The sequence below is a fragment of the Bos javanicus genome, chromosome 28 (genome assembly GCF_032452875.1).
Source record: "Bos javanicus breed banteng chromosome 28, ARS-OSU_banteng_1.0, whole genome shotgun sequence".
Taxonomy (NCBI): domain Eukaryota; kingdom Metazoa; phylum Chordata; class Mammalia; order Artiodactyla; family Bovidae; genus Bos; species Bos javanicus.
The window spans coordinates 45,444,137-45,471,307 of NC_083895.1; the positions used below are offsets into that span (position 1 = coordinate 45,444,137).

The 27,171-nt window shown below is 38.2% G+C and overlaps 1 protein-coding gene across 3 annotated transcripts in view; it reads right to left on the reverse strand.

Annotated features, from left to right (window-relative positions):
- PARG (poly(ADP-ribose) glycohydrolase) overlaps nucleotides 1-27,171 on the reverse strand; it is a 114,897-nt gene that overhangs the window by 46,720 nt on the left and 41,006 nt on the right. For all 3 annotated transcript variants that reach the window (XM_061405688.1, XM_061405686.1, XM_061405687.1), the window contains exons 8-11: nucleotides 21,093-21,185; nucleotides 17,301-17,458; nucleotides 5,967-6,046; nucleotides 2,163-2,223 (exon numbers count right to left, since the gene is read on the reverse strand). In XM_061405688.1, coding sequence (XP_061261672.1) covers nucleotides 2,163-2,223; nucleotides 5,967-6,046; nucleotides 17,301-17,458; nucleotides 21,093-21,185 — 392 coding nt within the window. The remainder of the gene's footprint in view (nucleotides 1-2,162; nucleotides 2,224-5,966; nucleotides 6,047-17,300; nucleotides 17,459-21,092; nucleotides 21,186-27,171) is intronic.

The following is a 27,171-nucleotide window of genomic DNA, read 5'->3' on the forward strand; positions in this document are numbered from 1 at the left end:
CCTCATCCTCTCTCTTCAAGTGAATGCATGTTTCTGGTTCTGTGGAATCTCGGAGATGGATTTTAATTACATTCTCCAACTCACTTATGAAGCAACTAAAACAAGAGATCAATGAAATGAAAAAAAAAAAAAAGTTTGAAAAGTATCAAGTTAAATTCTGCCTATCTAGGTTAAGGGGACTGTCTGGATCTTCCTTAAGGGGCAGAATTATCTTATGGACACAGCAACCTCACCAATCCCTTCACTCCCAGATGGTGTACAAACAGGTGCCCTTTGACATTAGTGCCAAACAAACCAAGAGGCAGAGGAGAGATTCTGAGCTAAATTAAAAACAACTCCTCTGAAAGATCTATAAAACCTACACCAAAGCGACATGAATAAAACATGTATTCCTATTAGAGACTAATAAAAGAGCTAAGAAAAGCAACCTTCTGTACTCTACTCTGGGCAGATAACACAGCAGATTGTTACTTTTAGTTCTAGGCACCATATTTTAAGGGCCAATTGCTTAGGGTATGTTAAGAGCAGAGTTTAAAGGGTTTACAATCCATATTACATGTGAAATGAGTAGTTTAATATGTACTTATGTGCATTGTTAGAGGTGGGGGGTGGATCAAGAAAACATTAAGATACATGAAGGAGGGTCAAATGTGAAAGAAAATCAGATTTACTGTAGCTCCAGAAAGAAGAACCAGGAATGGGATTTGGCATGGTAGGGGATTTCTGGAAGACAGACTTTTTCAATGACTTAAAGTATCGGATAATAACACAAGCAGCCCACAGTGGGACGGGTGCAGTCCAGCAGTGGATTTCCCATCCCCAGGCTGCCTAGTCTCTGTCTGCTATAGGTATTACAGAGTGGACTTTTCAGTAGGCAGCGGGATCAGATGACTTCCTGGGTCCCTTTTATCTCTAATATGCTATGATTCCAAAATGCTGTACATGGCTCTTCCTTTCTGACTCAATTTTGTTCTTGTTTTTGTCTTTCTTTTGGTTGCTTAATCTTTTCCATTTCCCTCTGCTATAATAATATCATCTCAGCCATGCAGTCAGCCTCCTAAATTAAGTCTGTTTTTCTTTCACCTCACAAATAAACATCTTTGATGGATGAAAACACAGGCAAGTCATCTAAGCATGTATACCTTTTCAACTTAATTCCTTGAACAATAACTAATTGCCTTTCATCATTAATTCCAAACAAAACAATTACAAACTATGATAAAAATCATTAGAAAGTGAAAATGAAGAGGCACTGGTTAACATGAATGCACATCCGAACTATGCCTTTAGTATGTCAGATCATGTCCTCACATGCACTGAGAAAGTAGGCCCATTCTGCTTTAAGTGCTCTGGGGATTTGTTCCAGGTTACAACTATTTCGGGGCACTAAGGAACTTACAAATCTGAATCAACTCACGTTGGTTACTATTATCCTTAGCACATATAAGGAAAAAAACCCTAGGCAATTAGAAACTTCTACAAAATTGCCAATTCTCTGATGGTAAATTCTTTGGATGGTAAAGGATCTGCCTGCAATGCAGGAGACTCGGGTTCTTTCCCTGGGTCAGGAAGATCCCCTGGAGAAGGGAATAGCTACCCTCTTCACTATTCCTACCTGGAGAATCCCATGGACAGAGGAGAGCCTGGTGGGCTACAGTCCATAGGGTAGTAAAGAGTCGGACACAACTGAGCGACAAACACAAACACACGGGTGGACAGCCAAACTCCAAGATTCTTTGTCACTCAGACAAATTCTAAATAAGTACAATTTACACTTTATTTTAATTTTAAAAATGCACTAATCTTGTCCTCCAGAAAGAAAAGCCATAAAATACCAACACTAGCTATAAAACCGAGGGTAAGGAGGAATATTAAATACTGGTGTTTAATATTATGTCTTTCACAGAAAACTCCTAATTCTAAATAGGACTTTGTTTCAGAAGACAAAACTAAGGCAAAAGAGTAGAAATGAAAGGGCTGCAGACTGATTCAAAAGGCATGACCTTTCTAACGATGAGAGCTGTCATCTTTTAAGAAGAAACTCCCTGGTCCTAGGGCAATCAAGAGGCTGGAAGACTATCTTTTCAGGGGCTATAAAACTGAATCCTCTCATGGTGAAAGAGTCCTAATGCTAAGATTACAGAGATTTACATTATTATTACCTTTCCCACTCTGGAAAATCTTCAAGACTCTGTCTTGTAAATGTCACCAACCCAGTGGGTTCTACAAAAGCAATAAAGAGAAACACATCCAAAATAAGTTTTGAGTTTGAAAAGACTGTGTATTTAGTAAAAGAATGGGTCTAACAAAGGCTATAAAACTAGTCAGGAAATACTAAGCCTAGTGTTGGAATACAAGAGAAGGTTGATTTAAAATAATATCCTTACAGTAGGAATTCTTTCTACAAAATAGTAAGCCCTCCCTAAGGCACAAACTACACACATAACAGCACAAGGGTAGGATGTAAGTGCTGGAGCTTTTCGGTTAAGTTTTCCAAACTGCACATACTTTAAAAAAACCGGTGGGGGGCACACCATACTGGATACAGTTTATAAACAAAGACAAACTGAATTTTAATCTGTAGTGTCCTTTAAAAAAAAGTCTTAACCCTAAACCTATGGACTGGTGAATGTCAATACATTTATGCGTTTTATAATAAATATGTCTAAGATTAAAAAAGAAAATTGTTGGCACGTACTTTGAGGTGACACAGCTAAATTCAGGGCTTAGACGGTATGCAGTTGCTCTATTTATAAGGCGTCTTAGCCAGAAGGAAGAATTACTGTATTCTAAGAGGTTACAGAAGAGTGATGACATGGTTTTCAAGGAGCAATAGACATGAGAGGATCAAATGCAGTAAATTTTAGAGGATAAGATCCTTCTTTGGTAGGTTTACTTTTTTTTTTTAACTAGTGGCAAAAACAACAAATAAATCAGCTGGCCAGAAGTAATTTGTTTGATTCAAATCAAAGAACAAACTAAGAAGGCCAGGCCATTTCTGTTTAAAAAAAGAATGCTCTTAAGCAGAGAGAGAGATGTCAGGAACTGTCAGTGACAATGCCGGTGGGGCCCCAGGCAAAGGCCGGCCGTCCTCTCACTCCTCTGGGCGACTCCACATTTCTGTGCTCTCAGCCACAACCAGCAACACCTCAAAAACCACATGGGGCAGTTATAGTAGAAAACGGAACTTTGTTAACACGAGCTACAAAATATTCTCTAGATGTCTAAGTTCCTCTAAGACAAATGGCTAGCATGGTTAAAATCTACAAGTCACATAATTCAAACACTAGAGCAGGGACTCTAGTAATAGGAGACTAAAGTCTGTATCATCATTCAGTAATTTAGCAGAAAAATAAGAACATTAAATGGCCCTCATGTATACTAGGAGAGACCAAGAGAATTTTAAAAAATGAACATTTCTGACAAAGCAAGAGAAAAGGCACAAGAATATGACTCTTTAGATATATATTAATAACCCCCCCCCAAAAACCCTTGAGAACATGCCTATTACCTTTCCTTCATAAAAAGGCATCTTTTATACCAGAATACATTATTTTGGTTAATCAAATATTTCTCTTAATAAACTCACAGTATATACTACATATGAGTCATCACTTTGTATAAATACTCCATTTATAAGCTAGTTTTATCTAAAATTATATTGAAAATAATTCAGAAAGCTGTTTAAAATCATTCAGTCTCAAGAGCCTCACTATAATTATATAGACTGACAACCCTAAAACATTGGTCTTGATGGAACTGCATTTTATCAATTCTAAAAAGCATATTTTCATATATTAAGTTTCTGAAACTACGAATATACCTCACATAGTCAAAGGTATCTAGCCACTGCTACTGGTCTGTATCAAAGCTGAATTTTTCCAAAGAAGATGAACATCTGCTTCTGCCATCTTCTGGGAACACCACCAACTTGAGACTGGTCTGAATTAAACCTTCTGTTGTAGGCTTCTACAGATCACCCTGGTAATAAGACCTCAGGTCCCAGACTTGAAGCTCAAGGTTTGTATTCTCGGGGAAGAGTTTTCGGGTGCCCTCTCCACCTAGGCTGACACCTGCAGTTTCTTGGCTGTCAGCTTTCTGCATGGCAAAGTGAATCTCTCACTTATCCTTAGGCTAAAGGTACAGATCTCTGGTGTCCCAGCTTTGGGAGAGATCTCCTGCAACTTCCTCAGCCTGAGTGTTTTTCATTCTTAGTGGTATACAATATACTGAAACTTCTTGTCATAGATCATGTCCTAGAGTTGATGAAATATGGCACTTTAAATAGGTTTCTATAGGTTCTATTCAGTAGAACTCCAGAACTTTTCTACCTAGTATTTCCTTCTTAAGTCTGTAGCTTCACATCCTAAAAACCTGTAGCATATCATACCATATTTTTACAAAGAACCAAATTACCATGTACAGTGAAAAAGTCAGAAAATAAAATGTCTAATTATCATTTATTTTTTCAGCCTAATTCCCAATATTTATAATGATTTATAAATTTCTAGCTGAAAAAACAAAATTTTAGCTTTTTCCCTCAAATACTTAAAATCCTAAAATTTGGAAAGGCAAGTTGGTTTTTAGAGCAGACATGCATGATTTGACTTCAGGGACAGAAAAATAAACTTCAAATTATTAAGATATAGTAATGGTATTCATTCTGTTTAGATTTACAATAGCAAAAAATATACTTACTTTTCTAACAAGTTAGTATAAATTTTAACTCAGTTTTATGTCTCATAAGCCCTAGTGAAGCTTCACTTTCTTTCCTGACTATTTCATTCAGTACAGGGCACAAAAGTAAAAGTGATAAGCTAAGAAATAAACAGCCCGCTATCAAGAGGAGCCTGTGAATTTGTCCCCAAAATATCAAAATCCTCATCACTGATTTCTTTTCCTCAACTCTGAACCATGCCCAACAGCAATACATTCAAAAGGAAAAAAATCCTAGGTACACTATGATGTGAGATAACTTACTAAGGGAAGGGTATGAGAAAAATGACCTTAAAATAATTCAGTAATATTATTATTATTACATTATTCAGTGACATTAATAATTCATAATACTTTAAGACAATCACACAACTGGGAAGACCAGAACTAAAAAGAACTCATTTCACTGGAAGAGTTAACCTGCTCTACTTAACAATAGCAAACTTCTAATTATTTGCAGGAAAGGGTACCCACGATAATAGCTGACATTTATTAAGCATGTAACTTCTCATTAATACTTAACTACCCTATGAAGTAAATTATCATTATTCTTTTATTTTACAGATGAGGAAACAGCCGTTTAGAGATGTTAAAAAAGACTTGTCTGTGGTCACCCCAGCTCCTAGGGTAAGAGTGGCAACACCAATCCGCTATGAGCTGGTCACTACCAGTGCTGCCTAGACATTCACCACTGCGATCTCAAGTGCTATGATTAGCCTCCGGGAAAACAAGATGCTCAAGGTCCTACAGAGGAAGACAAGACGTGAACTCGAGGTACAAACACTGTTTTACAAGAACCTCATAAGGGCACAGAGGAGGCACAACCGAGAGGGCTGCAGGAGGCAATGAGCCGGGAGCCTCTGCAGACAAACCAGTTATACCAGTCCGTGCTTCTTTAAACAAAGAATACCCAAATGTATCTAAATAAACTAATTATACCAGTCCGTGCTTCTTTAAACAAAGAATACCCAAATGTATCTCCCAGTCAATATACTTTCTTTTGAAAGTACTAATTCATGAACATCCATTACCTTATGTTATGCTGGTCTAATTTCCGAGTATGTAAAACCCACACGTTTACAGTACACATTTACGTATACACACAACATATGCATAAAATTTAGGTTATAATATTGCATTACTAGTTTTAATGTGGTTTGGGCAGTAAAGTGTACTTTGAACACGATGTTTTTGACCTGCCTGAACTGTCCCCATCAGTGATAAAAATTACAAGAATGAAAGGGATGTACTTTTCTCTGTGACTCTTCTAAAGTAGCAGAAGAGCGTTTTAAGCTTCTCTGGTTTCCTTGATGAACGTCCTTCAAACAACCTGAAAGAGACCAGAAATAAAAGAGGGTAAAGATGATTTTAAATGCCTTAATGATTCACAAAAAACTAAATCTATATTTCTACCAAAACGAAGTAATTATTCCAGAAGACGATTCCGGAACGACAGAAAACTGGGAAATTGTCTGGACTCAAACAGCATCTGGAGAGGCCTGAAAGCGATGAGAAGCAGGCTTCCTCAAAGTCGTTCAAATCAGATGGCACTCTGTAACAACCACGTTCCTCCAGTCTGTCTTCCTGCGGGGAGAAAGCACCATCTGTCCCCTAAAGACAATCAGGCCAAGGAGTTAATGCTCATTTCCCCCACGGCAAATATTATTGGCCATAATATTACTAGGTCATTACATGATTGAACAAAATGGTATCAGGAAAAAAAATCCAAAAGACTGCTTGGCGGTGGGGGGCAGCTATGACAACAGCAAGCAGGTATGACAGGATACTGGCAGACTGATCGATCCGTGGTGATTAAACAGATATGCCCTTTGTATGGTAACCGAAACACTGGCCACCCCATGTCATCCGGCTTCCAGCAACCTGGACTTGCACAACTTAATTTAGTTTTCTTTGAAATGATGTGGCACTGTTATTGGTAACACATAATGCAATTTATCCTGAGGAAAGAAAAGCAAGGCTTTGGAAGTATATGACCTGAGTAAGTAGTTCACCAAAAGATTTCCAACACAGATGCATGCTTTCAGGCACAATAGCTAGCTTCACAAAGGTATTTAAAAATCATAAAGAAATTCTCTGGCTATAAATGATGAAGTATTAGTCATCTGCCTCTAGTCACATACTCTTGCTTTAAAACCAGAAACCCTTCAAGTAAAAGTTCACTTTAATAAGTGCCGAAATGGGTAAAATTTTCCATGGTTAGAAAAACAAGCTTATGTAACTATGCAGAGAGGGAAAAGTTAATTCTATGAGAAAATCCTATTGAGCAAATGAAATGAATTAGGAAAAGGGAAGGAAATGCAGATGTCAAATAATCCTGTTTTCAATGATCTGAAATTCTTTATTCAGGGTCAATTTCTGAGAAAACAATTTATATAAACCCTTATTTCCTGAAAAGAATGCTAAATATCAGAGAGCATTTTAACCAAATCTGAAATCTAAGTAACGTTAAATAATAGTTTGAGTGTCTATGTGATAATTTTTATTCTTCTAAAAGAAGGTATTTTCCAAAATATTTATTAAAAATACTCTTAAATCTAGCTGCCTGCTGGAAGAATCCATGAGAACACAGGTTTCAGTTTGGTTTCTTCTGCAATATGTCAGCCAGAATAGAGTTTGTTTAAATCAAAATGATAGTCAAAATGAAGGAGCCACTTGGCAGTTTAATTAAACATCCTGTATCAAATAAATATGATTTACTAAATAAATGAATACCTTGGGATCCATTGCAAAATCCCTTTGCAAGGTTTATCACTTAGTAGAGGGAAGCAGGATAAATATCACTATAAAGGCAGCTTTCACCTTTTTTTTTTAAGAGATGAATTGATGTAGTATTCAATTCAATTAAGAGGAAAAAGCTCCTCTTCCACAGAACTGTTGCATAGTGAGTGAAAATGACTACTGCCCTTAAGAAATAATTCCCCCAAACATAAAAGGCATCCCGAGCTTCAGTATGTGGTCAGTTGTTTATAAAATTACATAAAAGTTGACATATTTCATAACCATGATGACAAATTATTAACTTTAAGAGACTCTTGGGACTACAGATTTATTACCCGAGCAATATGGACGTTCCTGGAAGGATTGTATGGCTGTTATTATCACCCACTACAAATGAGCACTACTGCTTATTTCTCAGGTCCAAATCTTACAGGCACAAATCAAACAGAATCTCAACACATTCTTTTCCTTCACTGCTCTAATTTCAAATCACTGTGTAACCAAATATGCTTTCCCAGCTTTCTGATGGGGGAGTGTGTGGAGATTGAGGTCTGGGACAGAACGAGGAGGCAGAACGGCAAAGATGAGGCGGGTTTAAAGCTCTTGCATCAATTCTCAGATTGTGATTTGTAGATTTGTGCATAGCCACCTAAATAAATGAGGCAGGAAGTAAAAATAACGTAAAAACACAGGCACTCTACAGAACTGAAAGCTACCAAAGCAACGTACTATCTGAAGGACAGCGCTTGCAGGGGGAGGAAGAGACAAAAGTACCAAGCAAAGAGCCTGAGGAAGGAAGAGACAGAAAGATGGGGCTGGCAAGACGGAGCGAATAGAAAGAGCAGAGACTGGGCTGGAGACGGAGGGAGGGCGTGAGAGACAGAAACTCACAGAAAAACACACTCAGAGCGACAAACACAGAAAGCAACAGAGATTCAGAGACGGAGATCTTCTCGTAATCATCAAGCACCACCCAGATGTTTTTAATTCCTCGATACCATTTTTTTTTTTACTTTAGATTTTCAAGCCCAAGGCGTTTTTGGTTTTTTGGCTCTGCCACACGGCATGTAGGATCTTAGTTTCAGACCATGGCTTGAACCCGCATCCCCTGCAGCAGAAGCAGAGTTTTAACCGCTGGACTGCCAGAGAAGTCCCTGGATATATACATATTTAAAGTCACACTCTGAGCCAACAGGCGTACATGTGAGAATGCACGCAAACTAGGCCATACCACCCCTCCTCATGCAGGGAAGACATTTCAGCATTTAACCGAGTAATAACTACAGACTATCAAAGGAAACAAATGGAGAAGGCCACTTAGACCTTTCGTTCTAACAAAACTTCTTATTTTCAGTAAGTCAATCAAGGGTCAGCTACGTATTAACTGTTTTTCTTTCCATACATATAAAGAAAAACATAGTTTAATGAAATCTTTCCCTGAATGGAATACTGATAACATTACTGGAATTGGATTCTAGATACACACACACACACTCCCATGTGATTTCAAGTTAAGGATTAATCCTATTAGTATACAATAAATCAAACCCAAAGCACTACAACCTCCACTTTAAAGTGGAAGCAAATGATAATCCGGAACCCAGCCAGAAAGTCATTCTTGGCTTTGCTGTGAAGCAGTGTGCCATATGGCCCCGGCAGCATTTTCAATCCAGGGAAGAGACAGATGTAAAAGCCTCCTGGGCTGACCACTGCTGCAACCTACAATTAATCTCTGACCATCAGTTTCTAAGCAATTTCAGAAGCATCAATGCTAATCACATTGGAAGCCTTTATAAGAATGTTTAGGCCCTGAAAGGCAAGCAGGGGAAAAGGTCAGGGGTGTTTAACATAACTAAACAGGGCTGGAAAAACACAACAATAAATAAAAAAGGGAAGACTTATTCAATTTATTGACGTCAGCCTTCTATCACATACTCTTACCATTTTTCTTATTCAATTAACTAGCCAGCCTTTTAAGACAAAATACACACATACACAGCTCCCAACTGGCAGAAACTATAATCATAAATAGCAACTATGGCAAAAAAGAAATCATGCCAACAACAAAATGCTCCATAATCTGCTCACCAAATGGCTCATCAAATTAGGTGCTTGATTATCCATAAGCCACAAGAAAAAGGGGGAACTATTGGTTGTTTTCATTTCTGGAGCACACTCAGAGCATCTGCTCTTGGGAGGAGGTGAGACATAATGAAACAGCACTAAGTCTGAACAGAAGACAGTGTTCAAGTCCCACTTCTGCTACTTAAACTCTTATTTGATAAAAATGCGACTGGGATGCTGTAAGCTTATTTCCTTCGTGGTCATTCTAGATTGGAAAGAATTCTTACAGATCAAGGATTATGTCTGAGGATAGTTCTGACTAGCTATGAGGTGAATTTCTGACTAGCTGTGAGGTAAAAACGGCCAACCATGCCCTGAGTTTTGAACTCCAATTATACCAGTTAACTTGGTGACGTGAACTACCCTCTCTAAGCCTCCAACTCCTCATCTGAAAAATAAGAAAACAATATTGAATTTATAGCGACTGACATGAAGATTAAAAAATAATAGTACAGTCACTGGTACATGGCAGGCACTTAATAAATACTAGTTATTTGACATTTTTATGCAAAAACTTCAGATAATGCTAAGCAGAGGATAGAATAAGTCATTACATAATGCCCAGCTTAAAAAAAAATCAACACTTATTTACATAAAACACACTGTTCTAATCCATATTCTCTTCATTAAGAAAAATGGCTCAGCCTCTTTTCCCATCAAGCCTAACATGCTGACACTCAGAGCCAACAAGCTCAGTCTTCAGGATAAATCACCATGCACAATGAAAAGAGACAACAGGATGGTGCCAAGACCAGCATTCTCCTGTCAAAAGTCTGATGACAAACAAAGATGCTTTAAAAATAAAGCATATATTAAAATTAATATAAATTCTGGTTATGGCAGCAGGAAATGAGAAGTCACAGAAGTCAAGGCTTCCCAAGACCTCCTGACTTCTACCTGTCAGTCATCCCAAACCTACAGTCCATGTTACTGCTGAGGACGGAAGGCTGTCAGCGTTGCAGCCATCAGAGGGCCCTGCATTCTTGCGTCTCCTCTACATGCTGAATGGTCAACCGAGAGTGAGGGGAGGCAACGATCCTGTGTTTACAGGGCTACAATCAGGAAGGAAGAAGTTACCCACACTAGCTATTTTGGAAAGGCTCAAAATCTCTGTGGGATTCTACTCTCGAAATCAAATTACAAAAACTGTCTACTCTTTTATTAACCATTTCTGAGAATTGACTTGTTCCTCGTATTTAACTGATTTTTCTTCTGATTAAAAAATTAATATATGATCATTATAAAAGCAACCTGAAAACATACAGATGTGTACAAACGTGTTTATCTCACCACCCAATGGTAATCATATTTTGACTCATTTTCTTGTCAGTCCATTTTCTATGCACATACATTTATTATGTATAGGTATAAACACAAAGTATGTTAAGAGATAGATATTTTAACGTAATTGACATCGCAGTTTATATACAGTTTTTTATTTCTTTTAAAAACCTACAATTACTGATTCTAACCACACATAACATCTGTTCCCTTTCTTATGCTTTTTCTTGTTTTACCTAATGTGGAATGTATATTTATAGTTACCAACAGAGAACCTTAAGCTTTTCTGAGAAAAGGGCTACAAACATTTAACCAAGATATAGTACTGAAGTTATCTGTGACAAGTTTAAATACTGAATTCTTAATGAGTAAAATTTAATGTCTGGAATTTGCTTTAAAATATTCTAGGGAAAAACAAAGTTGGTTAAACAGGGGAAAAAAAGAGAAAAACCAGATACTGTTAAGTACTGAAGTTGGGTTATCTTTAAAAATACCCATAATACAGTTTAAAAATAACTTATCGAGAAAAGAGGCTTTCTGAACTGATTCACAATTCTTATCAAAAAATTTAAATCTGTTTAAATCAAAGAATCTTCTGAGAAGATTTATAACTGAAAGTTTATAACTAAGACATCAAAGGTTTATCTTAGGACTCATCAACATATATTACTAGCTGACTATTCATTCTACAGAAACAAACTCTAAGTGGTCACTGAAACGCTAATTCTAAACCATTATTAGAGCTACTTCTTACCAAAACTCAGAATAACAACTCCAAAATCACTGGGATTGTCTTTGGAATTCCAGATAGAAATTTCATAATGCATAGCATCTCTGACAGATCCTAGAGCTGACCAAACATTTATTCCAAATAAACAGGCTACTTACTCCTTGGAGAATCCTTATTACTATAATACTCTTCATGGAAATAGATAATTATATTCTGACAAAATTAAATTTCCACTTCTTTACTTACATACAAAATTTGACCATTTCCTTTTCTATATTAAAAAAGAAAATCTGTGAGAGATAAATAGCTCATAACTAACAGTGAGTCTACTTGTAAAGAAAAATTCTTTAATAATTTTTCAAACAGGCACAAAAGCTATATTTAATAAACAGGTTCTTTATACAACCACAATTGCAGATACCAAGGTTCTTTGTTTTCTCCTAATCCTATCCCAAATACTAAAGAAATCAAAGGTAAAAAACGTTCAATTATACGTGGCTTAAAGATAAAACATCTCATAATTGCTAAGAATACAATGCAGTTTGAAAAGTAAAAGGCCACAGGCTGAGATCAGGCCGACGAAGCTACAGTCACAGCACACTGCCCCTAACCAGTCACTCGATCTCTCAGTGTCTCACCTATAAAGTCTACCGTCAGTTATTCAACAGGGGTTCACTGAAGGACTACAGTGCATAAGATTTTGTGAAAACAACAAAGAACAGAGCAGATAAGCTCTCTGTCCCACTGAAAGGATTAAGGAAGCGATGATAACAGGGTCAGGTGGGTGGTGCAGCAGGAAACGCAGGCAACTCTGAAGGCACACGCCTGCCCGCACAAACCCAGGAAGCGCCCCAGGGCCTCCCCGCAGACACCTGCCAACCCGACCCACCACCACCACGCTGGCTTCTTTTCCGAAAGCCTCCCTAGCTTCACCTCCACCACTACCCTAGTCCGGCTACCGTCTTCTCCTTCCTGCGGCATTGCAGTAGTCTCCTCCACTGTCTGGCCCCTCTCCACTCAGTTCCCCTTTGTAGTCAAAACAAACTTTGCAAAATTTAAATCGAATCAGGTGCACCGGCCCCCCTCTCCCCTATATCGAGCCCTTTAACGGCTTCCCGTTGCCTCAGGACGGCCTCCCCAGCACAGCCTCCTGGCCTCAGCTTACTTCTGCGGCCTCTCCTCTCCCTGCAGGCTGCGGCCACACTGGCGTTCTCAGCCCCTGGGCAGGCTGCGTCCAGCCCCCGTCCAGCCTCCACAGCTCCTGTTCATGCTGTGTCCCTCTGCCCAGAACGCAATCAACTTTCCCTTCTCCCTTGGTAAAAATACTCCTGCTCACTCTTTCATACTTAGTTCAAAAGTTATTTCCTCAAGGAAGGTTTTCCTTATTCGATTACATTCTTCTCTAGTACAGTGTCATAATGCTGTGCTCCTATTCTTTATAGCAGGGGTCCCCAGCCTTCTTGGCACCAGGGACCAGTTTTGTGGAAGACAGCTTTTCCACGGACCTGGTCAGGGGGATGGTTTCGGGATGACTCTCATCAGGAGCACGCAACCTAAACCCCTCACACAGGCAGTTCACAGCAGGTTTCACTCCCATGAAAACCTAACACCACCGCAGACCTAACAGGAGGTAGAATGCAGGCAGTGACGCGCGTGATGGGGACCGGCTGCAATAGACGAAGCTGCCCTTTCTCACCTGCCTGCTGCTCACCTCCTCTGCAGCCCGCTTTCTAACGGGCCATGCACCGGAACCGGTCCGAGGCCCAGTGGGGTGGGGACGCCCGCTATACTACATAAGTACATACAGGCTACTATAGGAAGCCAGAGTAGAAGCACATCTATCCTGGCAGGACAAGAACTATCAGAAACAGGCACGTGTCAGGAAAGGTTTCAAAGAGGAGTGAAAGCCGTGTGAAGGACAGGAGGCCCAGCGATCAGCCACTGGCCGTCCCTCTCCTCGCGCCCTAGGGGCACTCAGCACACCGGAGCGCACCGCAAGCGCTCACTGTATACATGAGCTCAGCTAAAGGACGAAACACCATCCTCTCAAGACTAGCCAAACAGCAATTTGGGAAGTCAGGCTAAAAACGTGCCCTTCACAACTGGCATTTACACAACCAAAGAAGATAGGATATAAAATGAATACAATCTTATTGATATTTTAAAGAAACTCTCTTATTCAAATCTTTCATTATTTATTGTCTCACTCTTCCTTAGCACTGCTGTGAAAAAACTGTATGCAAAAACAGAGATTTTCATTGATATTTTAATGTCTGAAAGCATTACAAATATTGTCTAAGAATTATTACAGTATAATAAGTATTCCTGTATTCAAATGTTTTACTTTCATTTGCCAAAGAAATAAAGTAAAATAGAATAAACATACCAAAGTGTGTTACTTTTAATAAAAATTTATATTAAGTACTAATAAGATAAATTTTAGAATTTTTTTCATCATAAGAGAGAGAAGCATTTGGGATAACTTTCTATGTCATTGCAAAGAATTGTGACCCCATTTCTCCACTGCCTTGTGGAGCTGTCAGAAATGCTGTCTATATAAAGTAAGTGGCATTGGAAACAATGACACCCTATGGGAATTCCCTGTGGGTTCAGTGGTTAGTACTTGGTGCTTTCACTGGGTTGATCCCTGGTTGGGGAACTCAGATCCCACAAGCTGTGCAGCTTGACCAGAAAAAAGAAAAAAAAGGAAGAAGAAGAAGAAGAAACAGTGACGTTCTAGTAACACTGAGCACACCTATAAACTAGATCTGCGTCTCTAAGTACCATTCTCCAATACAAGGAGAACCAGGGTTCCTTGAGAAAATGATCGACTTTACAGTTGGGTAATAGAAAATATAGGATAGGCCTGGTACCTTATGAGGCCAGAAAGTAAAAAAAAACACTTTAATAAAAAAAATAGGTTGGGGGCTTTTTAAAAGAACACAGATGCCAACCTGAAGGAGCCCTAATGGCCAAATGGAATATTAACTCACAGAATAAAATATATGTAAATCCATTCTGATAGTAAAACTGGGTAAGAAGGGATAGCTCATCTTTACAATAGAATTTCAATGAATGCAGAAGGAAAGAGAGAAGTAAAAGAGCCACACCAGGCAAACACTGCAGTAATAACTGTTCGAGACGAGAGCCACCAATGGACGCTACAGATAGTGGGGGAAACACAATGAAACGTTTGCACAGTCAACAAATCCTACCCCCACCCCAAGATACTTATTAATCCCAAAGAAAGAGTCTGTAACTGTACAGCGAGTGCAAGAGCCCAGCAGACACCACCTTAGTGAGGTCACTGATCGCCAGCAGTGAGACAGACCAACATCAAGAGCCCACTGGCACGATGCACAGAAAAGGAACAACATCAGTTCTCCTGAATTTCTGTCAAAAATGCAACGACCTCACTCCACTTGCGAAAACAACGTCAGTCAAACCCAGGTTGAAGAACACAGTACACAATAACTGATGAGCTGTCTTTCAAAGTGTCAACATCAGGAAAGAAAAGGAAAAACTGAAGAACAGGGTAGAGGAGACGTGGAAAACTACAGCACTTACCTGCCGGGAATCCCAGACTCCCCAGGAGCTGCCTAAAGCACGGGGCAGTATGGAGCCCTGTGTATACCGTATTTTTTTCCTATACTTACACACCGAATGATAAAGTTTAATTTACAAATTAGGCACAGTTAGACATTAATGATAATAACTAATAAAAAGTAGAACAATTATAACAATATAGTAAGGTACGTGAATGTGGTCTCTTGCTTTCAAAATATCCTCTTGTGCATATTTAATGCCTTTTCCATCTTAACTAAGCACTTTCAGGCAGAGTGGCCATAACTTGTGACTCTAACAGCAAAACTAGCATGAATTTCTTTCACCTTCACAAGTCCATGCAAAGAAGCACTTTACAACTCTTCTTTGTCACATTCAAATTGCCATCATCACTACTCATGTGCTTGGGAGCCATTATTAATTAGAAAAAGGGTTACTTTAACACAGGCAAAGCAATACCTCAAGAGTTGATCTGATAACCAAGACAGTCTACTAAGTGACTAAGAGGTGGGATATCCTGGACAAGGGCATGATCCAAGTCCCAGACGGGAGGGAGTGGGACGGTACAAGATTCCAGCATGCTACTCAGAATGATGTGCAATTTAAAACTTAATGAATTTTTTATTTCTGGAATTTTCCATTTAATATTTCCAGACTGCAGTTGACTACAGGTAACTAAAACTATAGAAAGCAAGCCACAGATAAGAGGGGACTACTGTAAATGCCACGAGGGATAGTGGGAAGATTCTGGAACAGAAAAACAGCTGGAATTAAAATAAGGTCAGTTAACAGTATTTTACCAATATTAATTTCCTGGCTTTGATAATTTTCCTATGGTTACATAATAACATTACAATAAAGGGAAGTTAGGTGAGTTATATACAGGAATTCTCAGTACTATTTCTGCAACATTTTTACATGTCTAAATTAATTTGAAATAAAGTTTTTAATGAGACAACATCAAAAAGGTAAACTAAAAGAAGTTGCATTACCATGCCAACGAACTTTGAACACAAACACAGAACAGCAAACAACTCTGTCAACTTTGAGCAAAGTCGTGTAACTTTGCTCCCTGACTGCATCTCCTCTGCTCCCTGTCCTTTCTGCCCCACCCCTCAGGGGCAGGAGATGAGGGGATTACACACAGTCGTCTGGGAAAGAGGAGCATATACTGTAACGATTTTCTGAAGGCCCGCTCCTGACACTGGGGGAAACTTCCCATTCTACTCACAGACCCCATGAAGATAATTCTCATGTGAAAAACAGAGATTGGAGGGGTGGGGGAGGGGAGGGTGTAGGAAGAAAAACAATTACATTCATTTGCCAAGAAGAGTTTACAATGTTTTTGTGTAAATCATGGAGAAAGTGATAATTTGGGGAAATGGCTACAATCTGAAATTTTATCAATATCTTCACAATATACTACTTTAATAAAAATTTAAACATTATTTTGTCTTTCTTTTAAAAACATTACATTAATAAATTAATCACATCTGTAAAAAGTGAAAGTCAACTTTAACTCACACTTTACAGAGTCTTCCCTGGTAGCTCAGACAGTAAAGAATCTGCCTGCAATGCAGGAGACCTGGATTCAATCCCTGGGTTGGGAAGATCCCCTGGAGAAGGGAATGGCTACCCACTCCAGTATTTTGGCCTGGAGAATCCCATGGACAGAGCAGCCTGGCAGGCTACAGTCCATGGGGTCACAAACAGTTGGACACAATTGAGCGACTTTTACTTCACTTCACTTTCACTTTACAGAAAGGTGCAGCCTTAAATTATTTCAGCATACAAGAAATATAATGTACAACAAACACCTGGTGAATAAATAATCACATCAAACAGGCATGAAGAATCCAGGGCCCTTAGAGGGGAAGGACAACCTGACAGGGTAGAAAGAACAAGGGCCTTGGAGTAAGACAGACCTGAGATCAAACGTTATCTCTGTCACTTTCTGGCTCCTGGACCCTAAGCACGTTTTGTAACGATGGATTTTAATCATTTTGCTTGCAAAGTGCCAAAAGTATCACTTAATTCATCGTACTATAAAGATTAAATTATATAATTGTACATAAAATGTGTGGCAAATCACTCAATGCCAACCTTTTGTATTTTACTGTTAAAAAGGTGCTCTCTGAAAACATACCGATTGAAGTTAATATCTGGATAACTGGAATACTCTGATTTCATCTTGGCATTGCGTCGTGGAAACGTGCAGAAGAAAGCATTAGCTAAAAGACTGGCAATCTGTTCCTGTGACATTGTGATGGAATGATTCATCTTCTGTTTCAGGAGTGGTATTGGCTGATAGAGGAAACAAGAAATACAGACAAGAAGAGCAATAATTAGTTTAGCAATTTCAAAAGCAGAGGCACCAAATTGCATTTGCTAAATTAAGGTAGAAATAATTTCAGGACACTCCTGAATCCCTAAATCAGCAATACTGTTGAAGTCAAGGGCAGTTCATTAAGGATGATTAGGAAAATGTATTTGTTTGACAAAGTGCAGATTTCTAATCAATAATAACGACAGTGAAGAGAACACAAACATTACTTGTATTAGTGACAAACAAGATTCCTTTAGCAAGTAAGAAGTAAAAACACATTACCTTGTAATGAAAAATTACAGGATGGAAGAGAAAAATGTAATGCTGAGGTTGGCTATTATTGCATATGCTAAATTTTGTTCTCATTTAAACATTATTGGACAGACTAATTTTTCTATTTCAGTCCAAAATAAAATGATCTATGGAAAATAAATCAATAAATAAGTACTTTCCTTCTAATTCTGAATCACACTTCACATTGACAATTTAAAAGACCCAAACCTAATTTTATTAAAGCAATTAATGGAAAATGCGTATACAGACTTATTTACATATAACTTGTAACAACATAGGCATTTCCTACATAACCAAGTTAAGGAAGATGCAGGACATTTTTCCCTCAAGTTTTTTGTCTGATATGTCTTCAAGTTGTACCAAATCCAAGTTAACTTACCTTTTATTTTTAGCATATTCTACATGAGTATTGTGTTCAGTGGGTTTTATTTTAAATGTTTAAACTGTATGGTTTTAAAGACATGTTGGGAAAGCCAATTTACATATCAGCTGTTAAATTTCAAAATGCTCCAATATGATATTTAGAGGTGCTTTTCCTTCTCCCTTCAGTAAGATCCAGAAAGAATCGTGGATATCTGCATTAATCTCAAAACAACAGGCAGAGAGAATTGTCCTGATCATATTACAGGAATCAACATTAATATGTACATTATTTTGAATGCTAATATGATAACTCATTAACAACATACACAATTTAACTTGCCAAAGATATATTTGGATAACAAACTGAAATGTTAACTTTTACAGCAGAGGTTTACTTTGTAGTCGAGGACAGAGGACAAGACTAAAACGTTCTCCCCGTTAGCACACTAACGGAAGGACAAACAGTTCTAAGCCAGGAAAGAAGATGACAGCCATGAATCGGATTTTGGTTCCACCACCTGAGTTGTTATAGATTACAACTTGGGTGCTCTTGAATACATATCCCATCAAATACACCTTCTCTCTAAAGCATGAAGGAAGGAGCAGAGGAGAAAGTGATTCCTATCAACAGGCTGTGCTGTGCTGAGTCACTCAGTTGTGTCAGACTCTTTGTGACCCCATGGACTATAGCCCACAAGGCTCCTCTGTCCATGGGGATTCTCCAGGCAAGAGTACTGGAGCGGGTTGCCATGCCCTCCTCCAGGGGATCTTCCCAACCCAGGGATCAAACCCAGGTCTCCCGCTCTGCAGGCAGATTCTTTACCATCTGAGCCACCAGGGAAGCCCAAGAATACTGGAGTGGGTAGCCTATCCCTTCCTCAGGGGATCCTCCCAACCCAGGGATTGAACCAGGGTCTCCTGCATTGCAGGTGGATTCTTTACCAGCTGAGCTACCAGGGAAGCCCCCAAAACAGATTATATTCTGTCAATTATGAACTGCAGTGAATTAAAGAAGCATTTAGTTAGGCACTATGGAGAAGGAAATGACAACCCACTCCAGTATTCTTGCTTGGATAATCCCATGGACAGAGGAGCCTGGCAGGCTACAATCCATAGGTCACAAGAGTCAGACATGACTTAGCGCTATCTTTATGTTAGACCTTGGGAGACAAAGATGATCTCCCTTCAGGAAGAATATAATGTAGGGAAGGAGATATATAAAGACATAAATTACACAATAATGTGCTAAGGATGATTTGAATGATACAGGAATGATTAACTTTGGCTGGGAGAGGTAGGAAAGTCTTCACAAGGGGCGGACTCCAAGAGGTAGTGAGAAATTTTATGACCTAGGGGAAAAACCAAGGAGAAAAAGAGAAAAGAACGAACATGAAATATAAGCAAGCAAATAACTTCCAATATAAACAAGAAGAGTTGTAAAATGAACTAATGAGGTGAAATTATTGCTATGTAAAATTGGAAATTCACAGTATAATGCTAACACATAACGGCACACTGAAAAACACTCAACATTTGGAATCAGGTATTTGGACATGGCTTTTGGTTACCCCAAAGATTATGTTTGTGTTTTCTGGGGTGTTCCAATGACAGATTGCAATGTGTGGGACCATCCTACACCTTCAGGAACTGCTCCACCCAAATTGTCCCTAGGGCTCCTGTGGATCACCAGTGTTAGAAACCTGGCTAGCATCTGTGCAGCCAAGGGGCTGGCCCTAGAAATGAAAGACAGAGGCAAACTCAAGCTACTGTTGCGAGAAATACAGGAGGACAATTATGAATAATAAACCAACAATCTCTTATAACTATCTGAAAATGCAGTCTACAAATTCTCTGATCATCCCCTTCCTTGAGAGGCAGAGTGTGAGCTAGATGTAGTGACAAAATTCTAATAAAGAGGAAAAAATAAAGTGACAGTGTGTGCCTTCAGATACAAGGTCAAAAAAGGCACTGACCCTTCCTCTCTCTCTCTTTTTGGTGGCTTTTTCTGGGAAAGTTAGCAACCATGTCATGAGGACACCCAATCAACCTCGAGTCCCATGGCAAGGAAGTAAGGCCTTCTGCCAGCAGCCATGCGAGTGAGCCAACTGAGAAGTGGCTCCTCCAGCCTCAAACCTTAGGATGACTGCAGTGCTGGCCATTACCTTGACTGCAACCAGGGGAGAGCCCAAGTTAGAACCAGTCAGTTAAGCTGCTCCCAAATTCCCAACAGAATCTGAGATAATAAAATTTTCTTGCTTTAAACCACTAAATTTTGAGGTAGTTTGTTATGTAGCAATAAATAAAACAAAACAACTCAGATTCTTTCATTTTAAAAGTTAAGAATGTATCACGGTTAACAGGAACAGTTTCAGTCTACAAGGTGAAAAATTCGGGAGACGGACGATGGTGAGAGTTGCATAACAATGTGAATGTACTTAGTGCCACTGAACTGTACAGTTAAATATGGTTACAACAGCATGTGTTATGTTATGTGACTTCTATCACAATAAAAAAACATTTAAAAAACACATACATAAAAAAGGAAAAAAAAGAATACGGTGAATTCATTTGCTTTACAATGGGGGAGAGAAGAGGAAGGAGTAGGTATTACACCATTCTGCAGATAAAATGTTCTAAATCGACTAGTGTGTTCTGAAATACTGCCGATCCTTTTTTGAAAGTTAAAGACTGTTTTAAAGACAGAAACAGAAGTGTGAGTAAGCAAACATCAACACTGTGAACGGAAGCTCAGAAATTGAATGCTGCATTTTTAATGTCCTCTCGCAGCGTTCTCTATAACCTCTAACCTTTTCCTTAGTAGAGCAAAATCATCAGACTCTGGCAAAAACTGTTTCCATCTCTCTCTTCTCTCTTTGACCTTGATAATTCGAGTTTAAACAAGATTCAATTGTGAGTCTCAAGAAAGCTACTGAGGAAGAAGTCATTTCCACCAACCTGGGTACAAATATTTGGCAGACAGAGTGCAATTTTCACCATATCAGGCAAGATGGACTGATACAAGTGTTGAGCTTCTGCTTCTTCTAGTACCTGAAAACCAATAAAATACGTTACCAGTGAATAATAACCAATGAACAAATACCTGTTTTTAAAATTAAACTACATATCTGCTTTTCAGAGGATCCCATAAAAAGGCATATTATCATCATGGAATACACACAAAAGTATAACAACAGGTACAGTAAGGAACTTATAAATTGATTTCCAAATGTATGTAATTCACCTTAATGTCCTCTGAAAAGGAATGAAGTATCCCACATATGAAATCTCTCTCATATCACATTCACAACTAAATAAAATATTTGCAAGTGAAAAGCAGTACATTCTGCCCTTGGTTACATCAACTAAAAACTATTAGCCCACCAAGAACTCTTCAGAAGCCCTCAAGCCTCTATAGCCTATAATTTAAATAACTCACCATAAAAGCCGCACATTGTTTCAGAGCAACTTTTACGTGTCAAATCTGATCTACTGATAGTAAACAAAAAGTCCCAGGTGACTCAGAATTCTCCTCTCACAGGGCCTTAGGGATTTAAAACCACAATTTCCATATCAATTTGAAGTACAAGAAAAATATATTTATGGCCCATTTTTGTCTTATAATTTCCCATCTCTTCAATGCTTTAGAAATTACTTTAGCCTATTTAATCCAATTTCTCTCAAAACATCAGAGTAATTCTTTCAAAATAGTGAAAATGAAAACCCTCTTAATTTAGATATTCTATATATACAGTCAGGATTAAACCATGTGTCTACCTGAAATCACATCTGAACTAGATAGATGAGGTCTCAGTTATAATCCAGTCTGATCCTGTCATTATTAAAGAGAAAAGAAAACTGAGGCCAAGGAGGTCACCCTCATTATCCTAGACTGGATATGTGAATTAGCAACTAAATCAGAACTAGAACCCAAGTGTTCTGGCCTATATGCCATGGCTCTCCCCCACTTCTCTATGTTACCATGTTTGCGACTGATGAGGATATAGACTCTTTAAAAATATCTAAAGATTCCCCTAGCTATGAGGAGCTAAACTGAAATAAATATGCATTTGTCTACCTAACAGCTACACACTGTATGTGTGTAAAGAGAAAAAGTAGCAAAGATTTACATTCACCTTGGTTTTACAAGGAAGTTTTACTATTGAGAATTTTCTTTATACCAAAGCTTTAAAACTCAAACCTCTGTGCAACTCCTTCTTTAAATTAGGATAATGGGAAACTGATACTCAAAATGAACAGAAAGATATTTACAATTCAGAGAGTGTAGGATTCAATTAATCACAGGTATATTAAAAAAACTAAGCAAGTTAAGAACACAAGACAATTATTAATTCTGGCTAAAACACAAAGTTGTACAAGAGTAGAAAAGGAATCATATCTCAGATACGAATAGTTTTTACCATCATACTAAAAAACCAGAATACTGATCTAATTGAAATGAATATTTTACGTATAGTGGAGAAATGGGAAACAGAAATAAGGCTGTGTTGGAGGTGACATGGTTAAGTAACAACAGATAAATCCAACAGATCTCTAACAGGAAGTAAACACACTAAAAAGCATAAAATAAAGGCTAAAGAGGGTTCAAAGCCTCTTCATGATAAGCCTCTTTAATGCCAATAAACGGCTTCCCAGATGGCTCAGTGGCTAAAGAATCCACTTGCAATGCAGGAGACAAGGGTTCCATTCCTGGATCAGGAAGATGCCCTGGAGAAGGGCATGGCAACCCATTCCAGTATTCTTGCCTGGGAAATCCCATGGACAGAGGAGCCTGGCAGGCCACAGTCCACAGGGTGGCAAAGAGTTGGACACAACTGAAATGACTGAGCACAAACAATGCCAATAAAAAGGAAAATTCAATTTTAAAAAGTCATACAATAGGAAGCATTCTACTATTTTAGAATTTAAACATAAGCATTAAAGATACTTGCTTTCCTATACCTGAAGATGCATAAAATATATTAATGCATTTAAGATATTCAAATTCTTCTTATTCATAATTTATCTCTGAAAACATTTTGAAATAATCAGAGACTCACAGAAAGTTGTACAAATGACACAGAGAGGTCCAGTTTACTCTTCACCCAGTCTCCCTTAATGGCTACATTTTGGATTAACTATAACACAATATAAAGCCAGGAAACTGATACTGGTACAGTGTATGTATAGTGTTCTCTGCTATTTTATCACACGTACATTTGCTTAACCACTATCAACATCAAGTGAGGAAGTGTCCCACTACAGCAGACGTCTCCCTCGGGCTACTAGTTTACAGCCACACCCTCCGTCCAACCATCCCTACACCCCAGGAAGCAGCACCCTGCTTTCCATCTCTGCAACTCTGTTGTTATACAAAGCGGATCATATGTATGTGTTCTTTAAGACTGACTTTTCCATTCACCCAGTTTAACATTCTTGAGATCTGTTCAAGCTCACGCATGCACCAGGAGTTAATTCCTGCTGCCGAGCAGTGTTAGAGTATGACTACACCACCACTTGCTTAACCACGTTACCTACTGAGGGGCATTTCGGTGGTTTTCAGGTTCTGGCTATTACAAACAAAAGTGCCTTTTACTCTCAACCTGCCTACATACACTGTTATGTCTGGAATAATTTCTTGTAAGCAGCATATAGTGTGTCATTTTTTTAATCCACTCTGTAAATCTCTGTCTTTTAATTGGTGAACTTCGATCATTTACATTTAATCACTGCCATGTTAGCACTTATTAATTTTTAATTTTCTTTTTATTTTACCTGCTTTCTTTTCCTTTATTCCTATGGGTTACCCAAGTATATTTTAGAATTCCATTTTTATTTATCTAAAATGTATTTGAGCACATCTCTTTGAACAGATTTTTTTTAACTTGCTGCTCTAAGTATTTCATTATATACGATTTATCACTTCTCACCTTGGTGTCAACACTTCACATGCTGCAGTACAGAAGTATTACCTTTAAGGCCCTTTACCTGGCCCCATTATAACTTTAATATTTCTTTACATACACTGAGAACCACATTTGATAGTGTTAAAAATTTTGAAAACAGCAAAACAGAAAATGTCAAACACTATTTAGAAAACTCAAGAAGAAAAGGCTACTATATTTACCATATTTTTACTCTTTCTACTACTATTCTATCTTCCTTCTTGATATAACAAGATTCCATCTTGTATCATTTCCTTTCTCTTTCAAGAAATTCCTCTTCACATTCTTTTAGGACAGATCTATTAATGACAAATTATCTTCCTCTCCTTCGTCTTAGAATGTCACTGTTTGTTCTTTAGTCCTGAAGCATGTTTTCAACGGATATACACTTCTCTGCTGACAGTTCGTTTCTCTTACTCCTTCAAAAATATTGTGTCATTTCTCTCTGGCCTCCATGTTATCTGATGAGAAATTCACTGTCATTCAGTTTTTGCCCTACAGGCAATGTGCCATTTCTTACTGAATGCTTTCAAAATTCTTTTCTTTGCCTTTAGTTGGAATAAGTTTGACTATGATATATCTTGGCATGGATTTTTTGGGGTTTCATGTAAGAGGTTTGCTCAGCTTCTTGATGCCTTTTATTAAATTGGGGAAATTTTCAGCTGTTACTTCTAGTTTTCAGTTGCTATTTTTCATTATTGTTATTTTCTCAGCCCTGTCGCTTTTTTCTTCTCCCTTTCAGTACTAAAAGGCATGACTGTTAGATCTTTTTAAACAGTTCCAAAGATCCTTAAACTGCTTTTTCAGTCTATTTTTTTTTTATGTTGTTTAGACTGAGTAATTCTTTTGCTCTTTTTCAAGCTCTCCTATTCCTTCCTCAGTCATCTCCATTCTCCACTGAGGCCATTCCACTGCATTTGTTTAAAAAAAAAAATCAGGTATTATTATTTTTCGGTTCTAAAACTCCCATTTGGTTCTTCTATATAGCTTCTATTTCTTTGCTAGGGCTGCTATTTTTTTGTTTCAAGCAGGTTTGTAATTGCTTACTGAAGGCTGCATTAAAGTCCTTGTTAGATGATTCCAGGATCTGTGTTGTCTCAGGGTTGGTGCCTGTTGATTGTCTTCACATTTTAGTTGAGGTTTTCCTGCTTCTTGGTGGAGTGATTTTTATTGAAACCTGGATATTTGGGGTATTGTTTTGAGACTTTGGATCTTTTCAAATCTGTTTTAGCAGGTCTTCTGTGACACAGGAAGGAGGAGCCAGCTCACTAGCATCAGTCAGGAGTGAAAACTCTACTGCCCTTGGTAATTTCCAGGACAGGGAGGGAAGATGCATCTTGTTACCTCTCGGGGGGATCGCTGCAGAGGGTGAGAGTTCTGGCTCCCCACCAGACCTCTGTCGATACCACTCTGGTGCCAACAGCCCCACAGACTCTAGCTGGTCAGTCTAACTCCACCTTTCAGCTATATTTAGTAGGAGGGATAAAGAGAAGTGTCTATCCAAACATTCTTAACCTAAAGACATTTAACCTTAAGTGACTCAAGAGGCTGACAGCTTCTTCTCCTTTGGGTACCTGTCCTTGTCTTTTAAAACTGACACACGAGTAGCTGCAGCCACGCTTTGCTGACCATCACAAGCTTTAAAATATCACTTATTTATGTGATGAAGCATCATTGCACAGGACTTCCTCACAACTGTCAACACTTCAGACCTATGTCTAATGTGGCTTTGAAAATACAAATGAGATCATAAAAAATGTCACGTGAGAACATAACCAACCCAACTAGCATTTGAGATGCAATGCATAATTTAAAAAACTAGTGTGATCTTATGCCCTCCCATATATTATTAGCATCTTCACACAGATCTTAACTTTTACAAATTGATATTTATTAATCCACATAATTTATTAATCTATACAATGCAAACCAAGATATAAGTAACAAAAAGCTTTAAAAATTTAAATCATTGCCTAACTTCAAGGGAAGTAAGAGGCTTAAATGTAAATATTTATTTATATCATATATTGTATTACTTATAACAATGATGAAGATGATTATAAAGAAATCAAGCATTTCCATGATGATCAATGGAAAGCATCATTAAATCCCCTGCCCTCTACTGGACAGCCGCACAGATAAGCACACGTGGCAACTGTTTCTGTGTGTGCGTGCCCGTGTGTGCATGCTGCCATTTTATCCTCATCCCCAAAGCTGATTATGTACATGCGTCATTCAGAGTTGATACAAAGATTTTCAAAATTATAACGCTATTCACCCATTTCCTCCTTTTATAGATCTGTTCATCCACCCAGCTGGACAGTAAACATGTAAGTGTCTATTATATGCCAGACACTGTGCCAGCACTGACAAGAGAAGTGGAAACGACGATGGGCGTGATCACTGGCCTCATGAATCTCGAAGCAGGAAGTCCTGTGCTCTTTCTGTGATCCCTCAATGCATCAGCCCTCACCTTGAAGGATAGTAATTACTGCAATTTCATCATAGTGACCGTGAAGAAGCTATCTTTCTTCCTTAGCAGATGGAAACATGGACAAACTACTCAAATAGAGTAACTGAATTTGTCAAATGTCAAAACATGATGAATGATTTAAACCTAGCAGCATACATATAGACAATAAATTTTTACTTATTTCTTCTTCCTCAGAATGCTTGATCAACTAAAATTAAATCTGTGAACTGTGCTCTAATACTAAAGACATATTCATATGCGATTAAGTACAGAACCTGGTACACAGAAAGTACTACATAAATAACACTATAGAATTTTGAATGAGTAAGTGAAAATTGTAGCCAGTAAAATCAGAAACATAGTGTTATTTTAAAGAAGGGGAAATTTTCCATAGATCTGCTTCTTCAGTTCATAGGAAACAGCTTTTTAATCAGTCACAAATCAACAAATATAATAAACACTTCAAGTCACACCATTTTATCTATTGATGTGTACCCAAGTAGATCCTAGTAAAAATGTTAAATTACTAACATGCTTTAATAAACAATTTCAAAGAAGTTTATATAAGAAGTCCAGAACATGAAATTTTATTAATAATTTTTAATATAAAAAGTTTTTC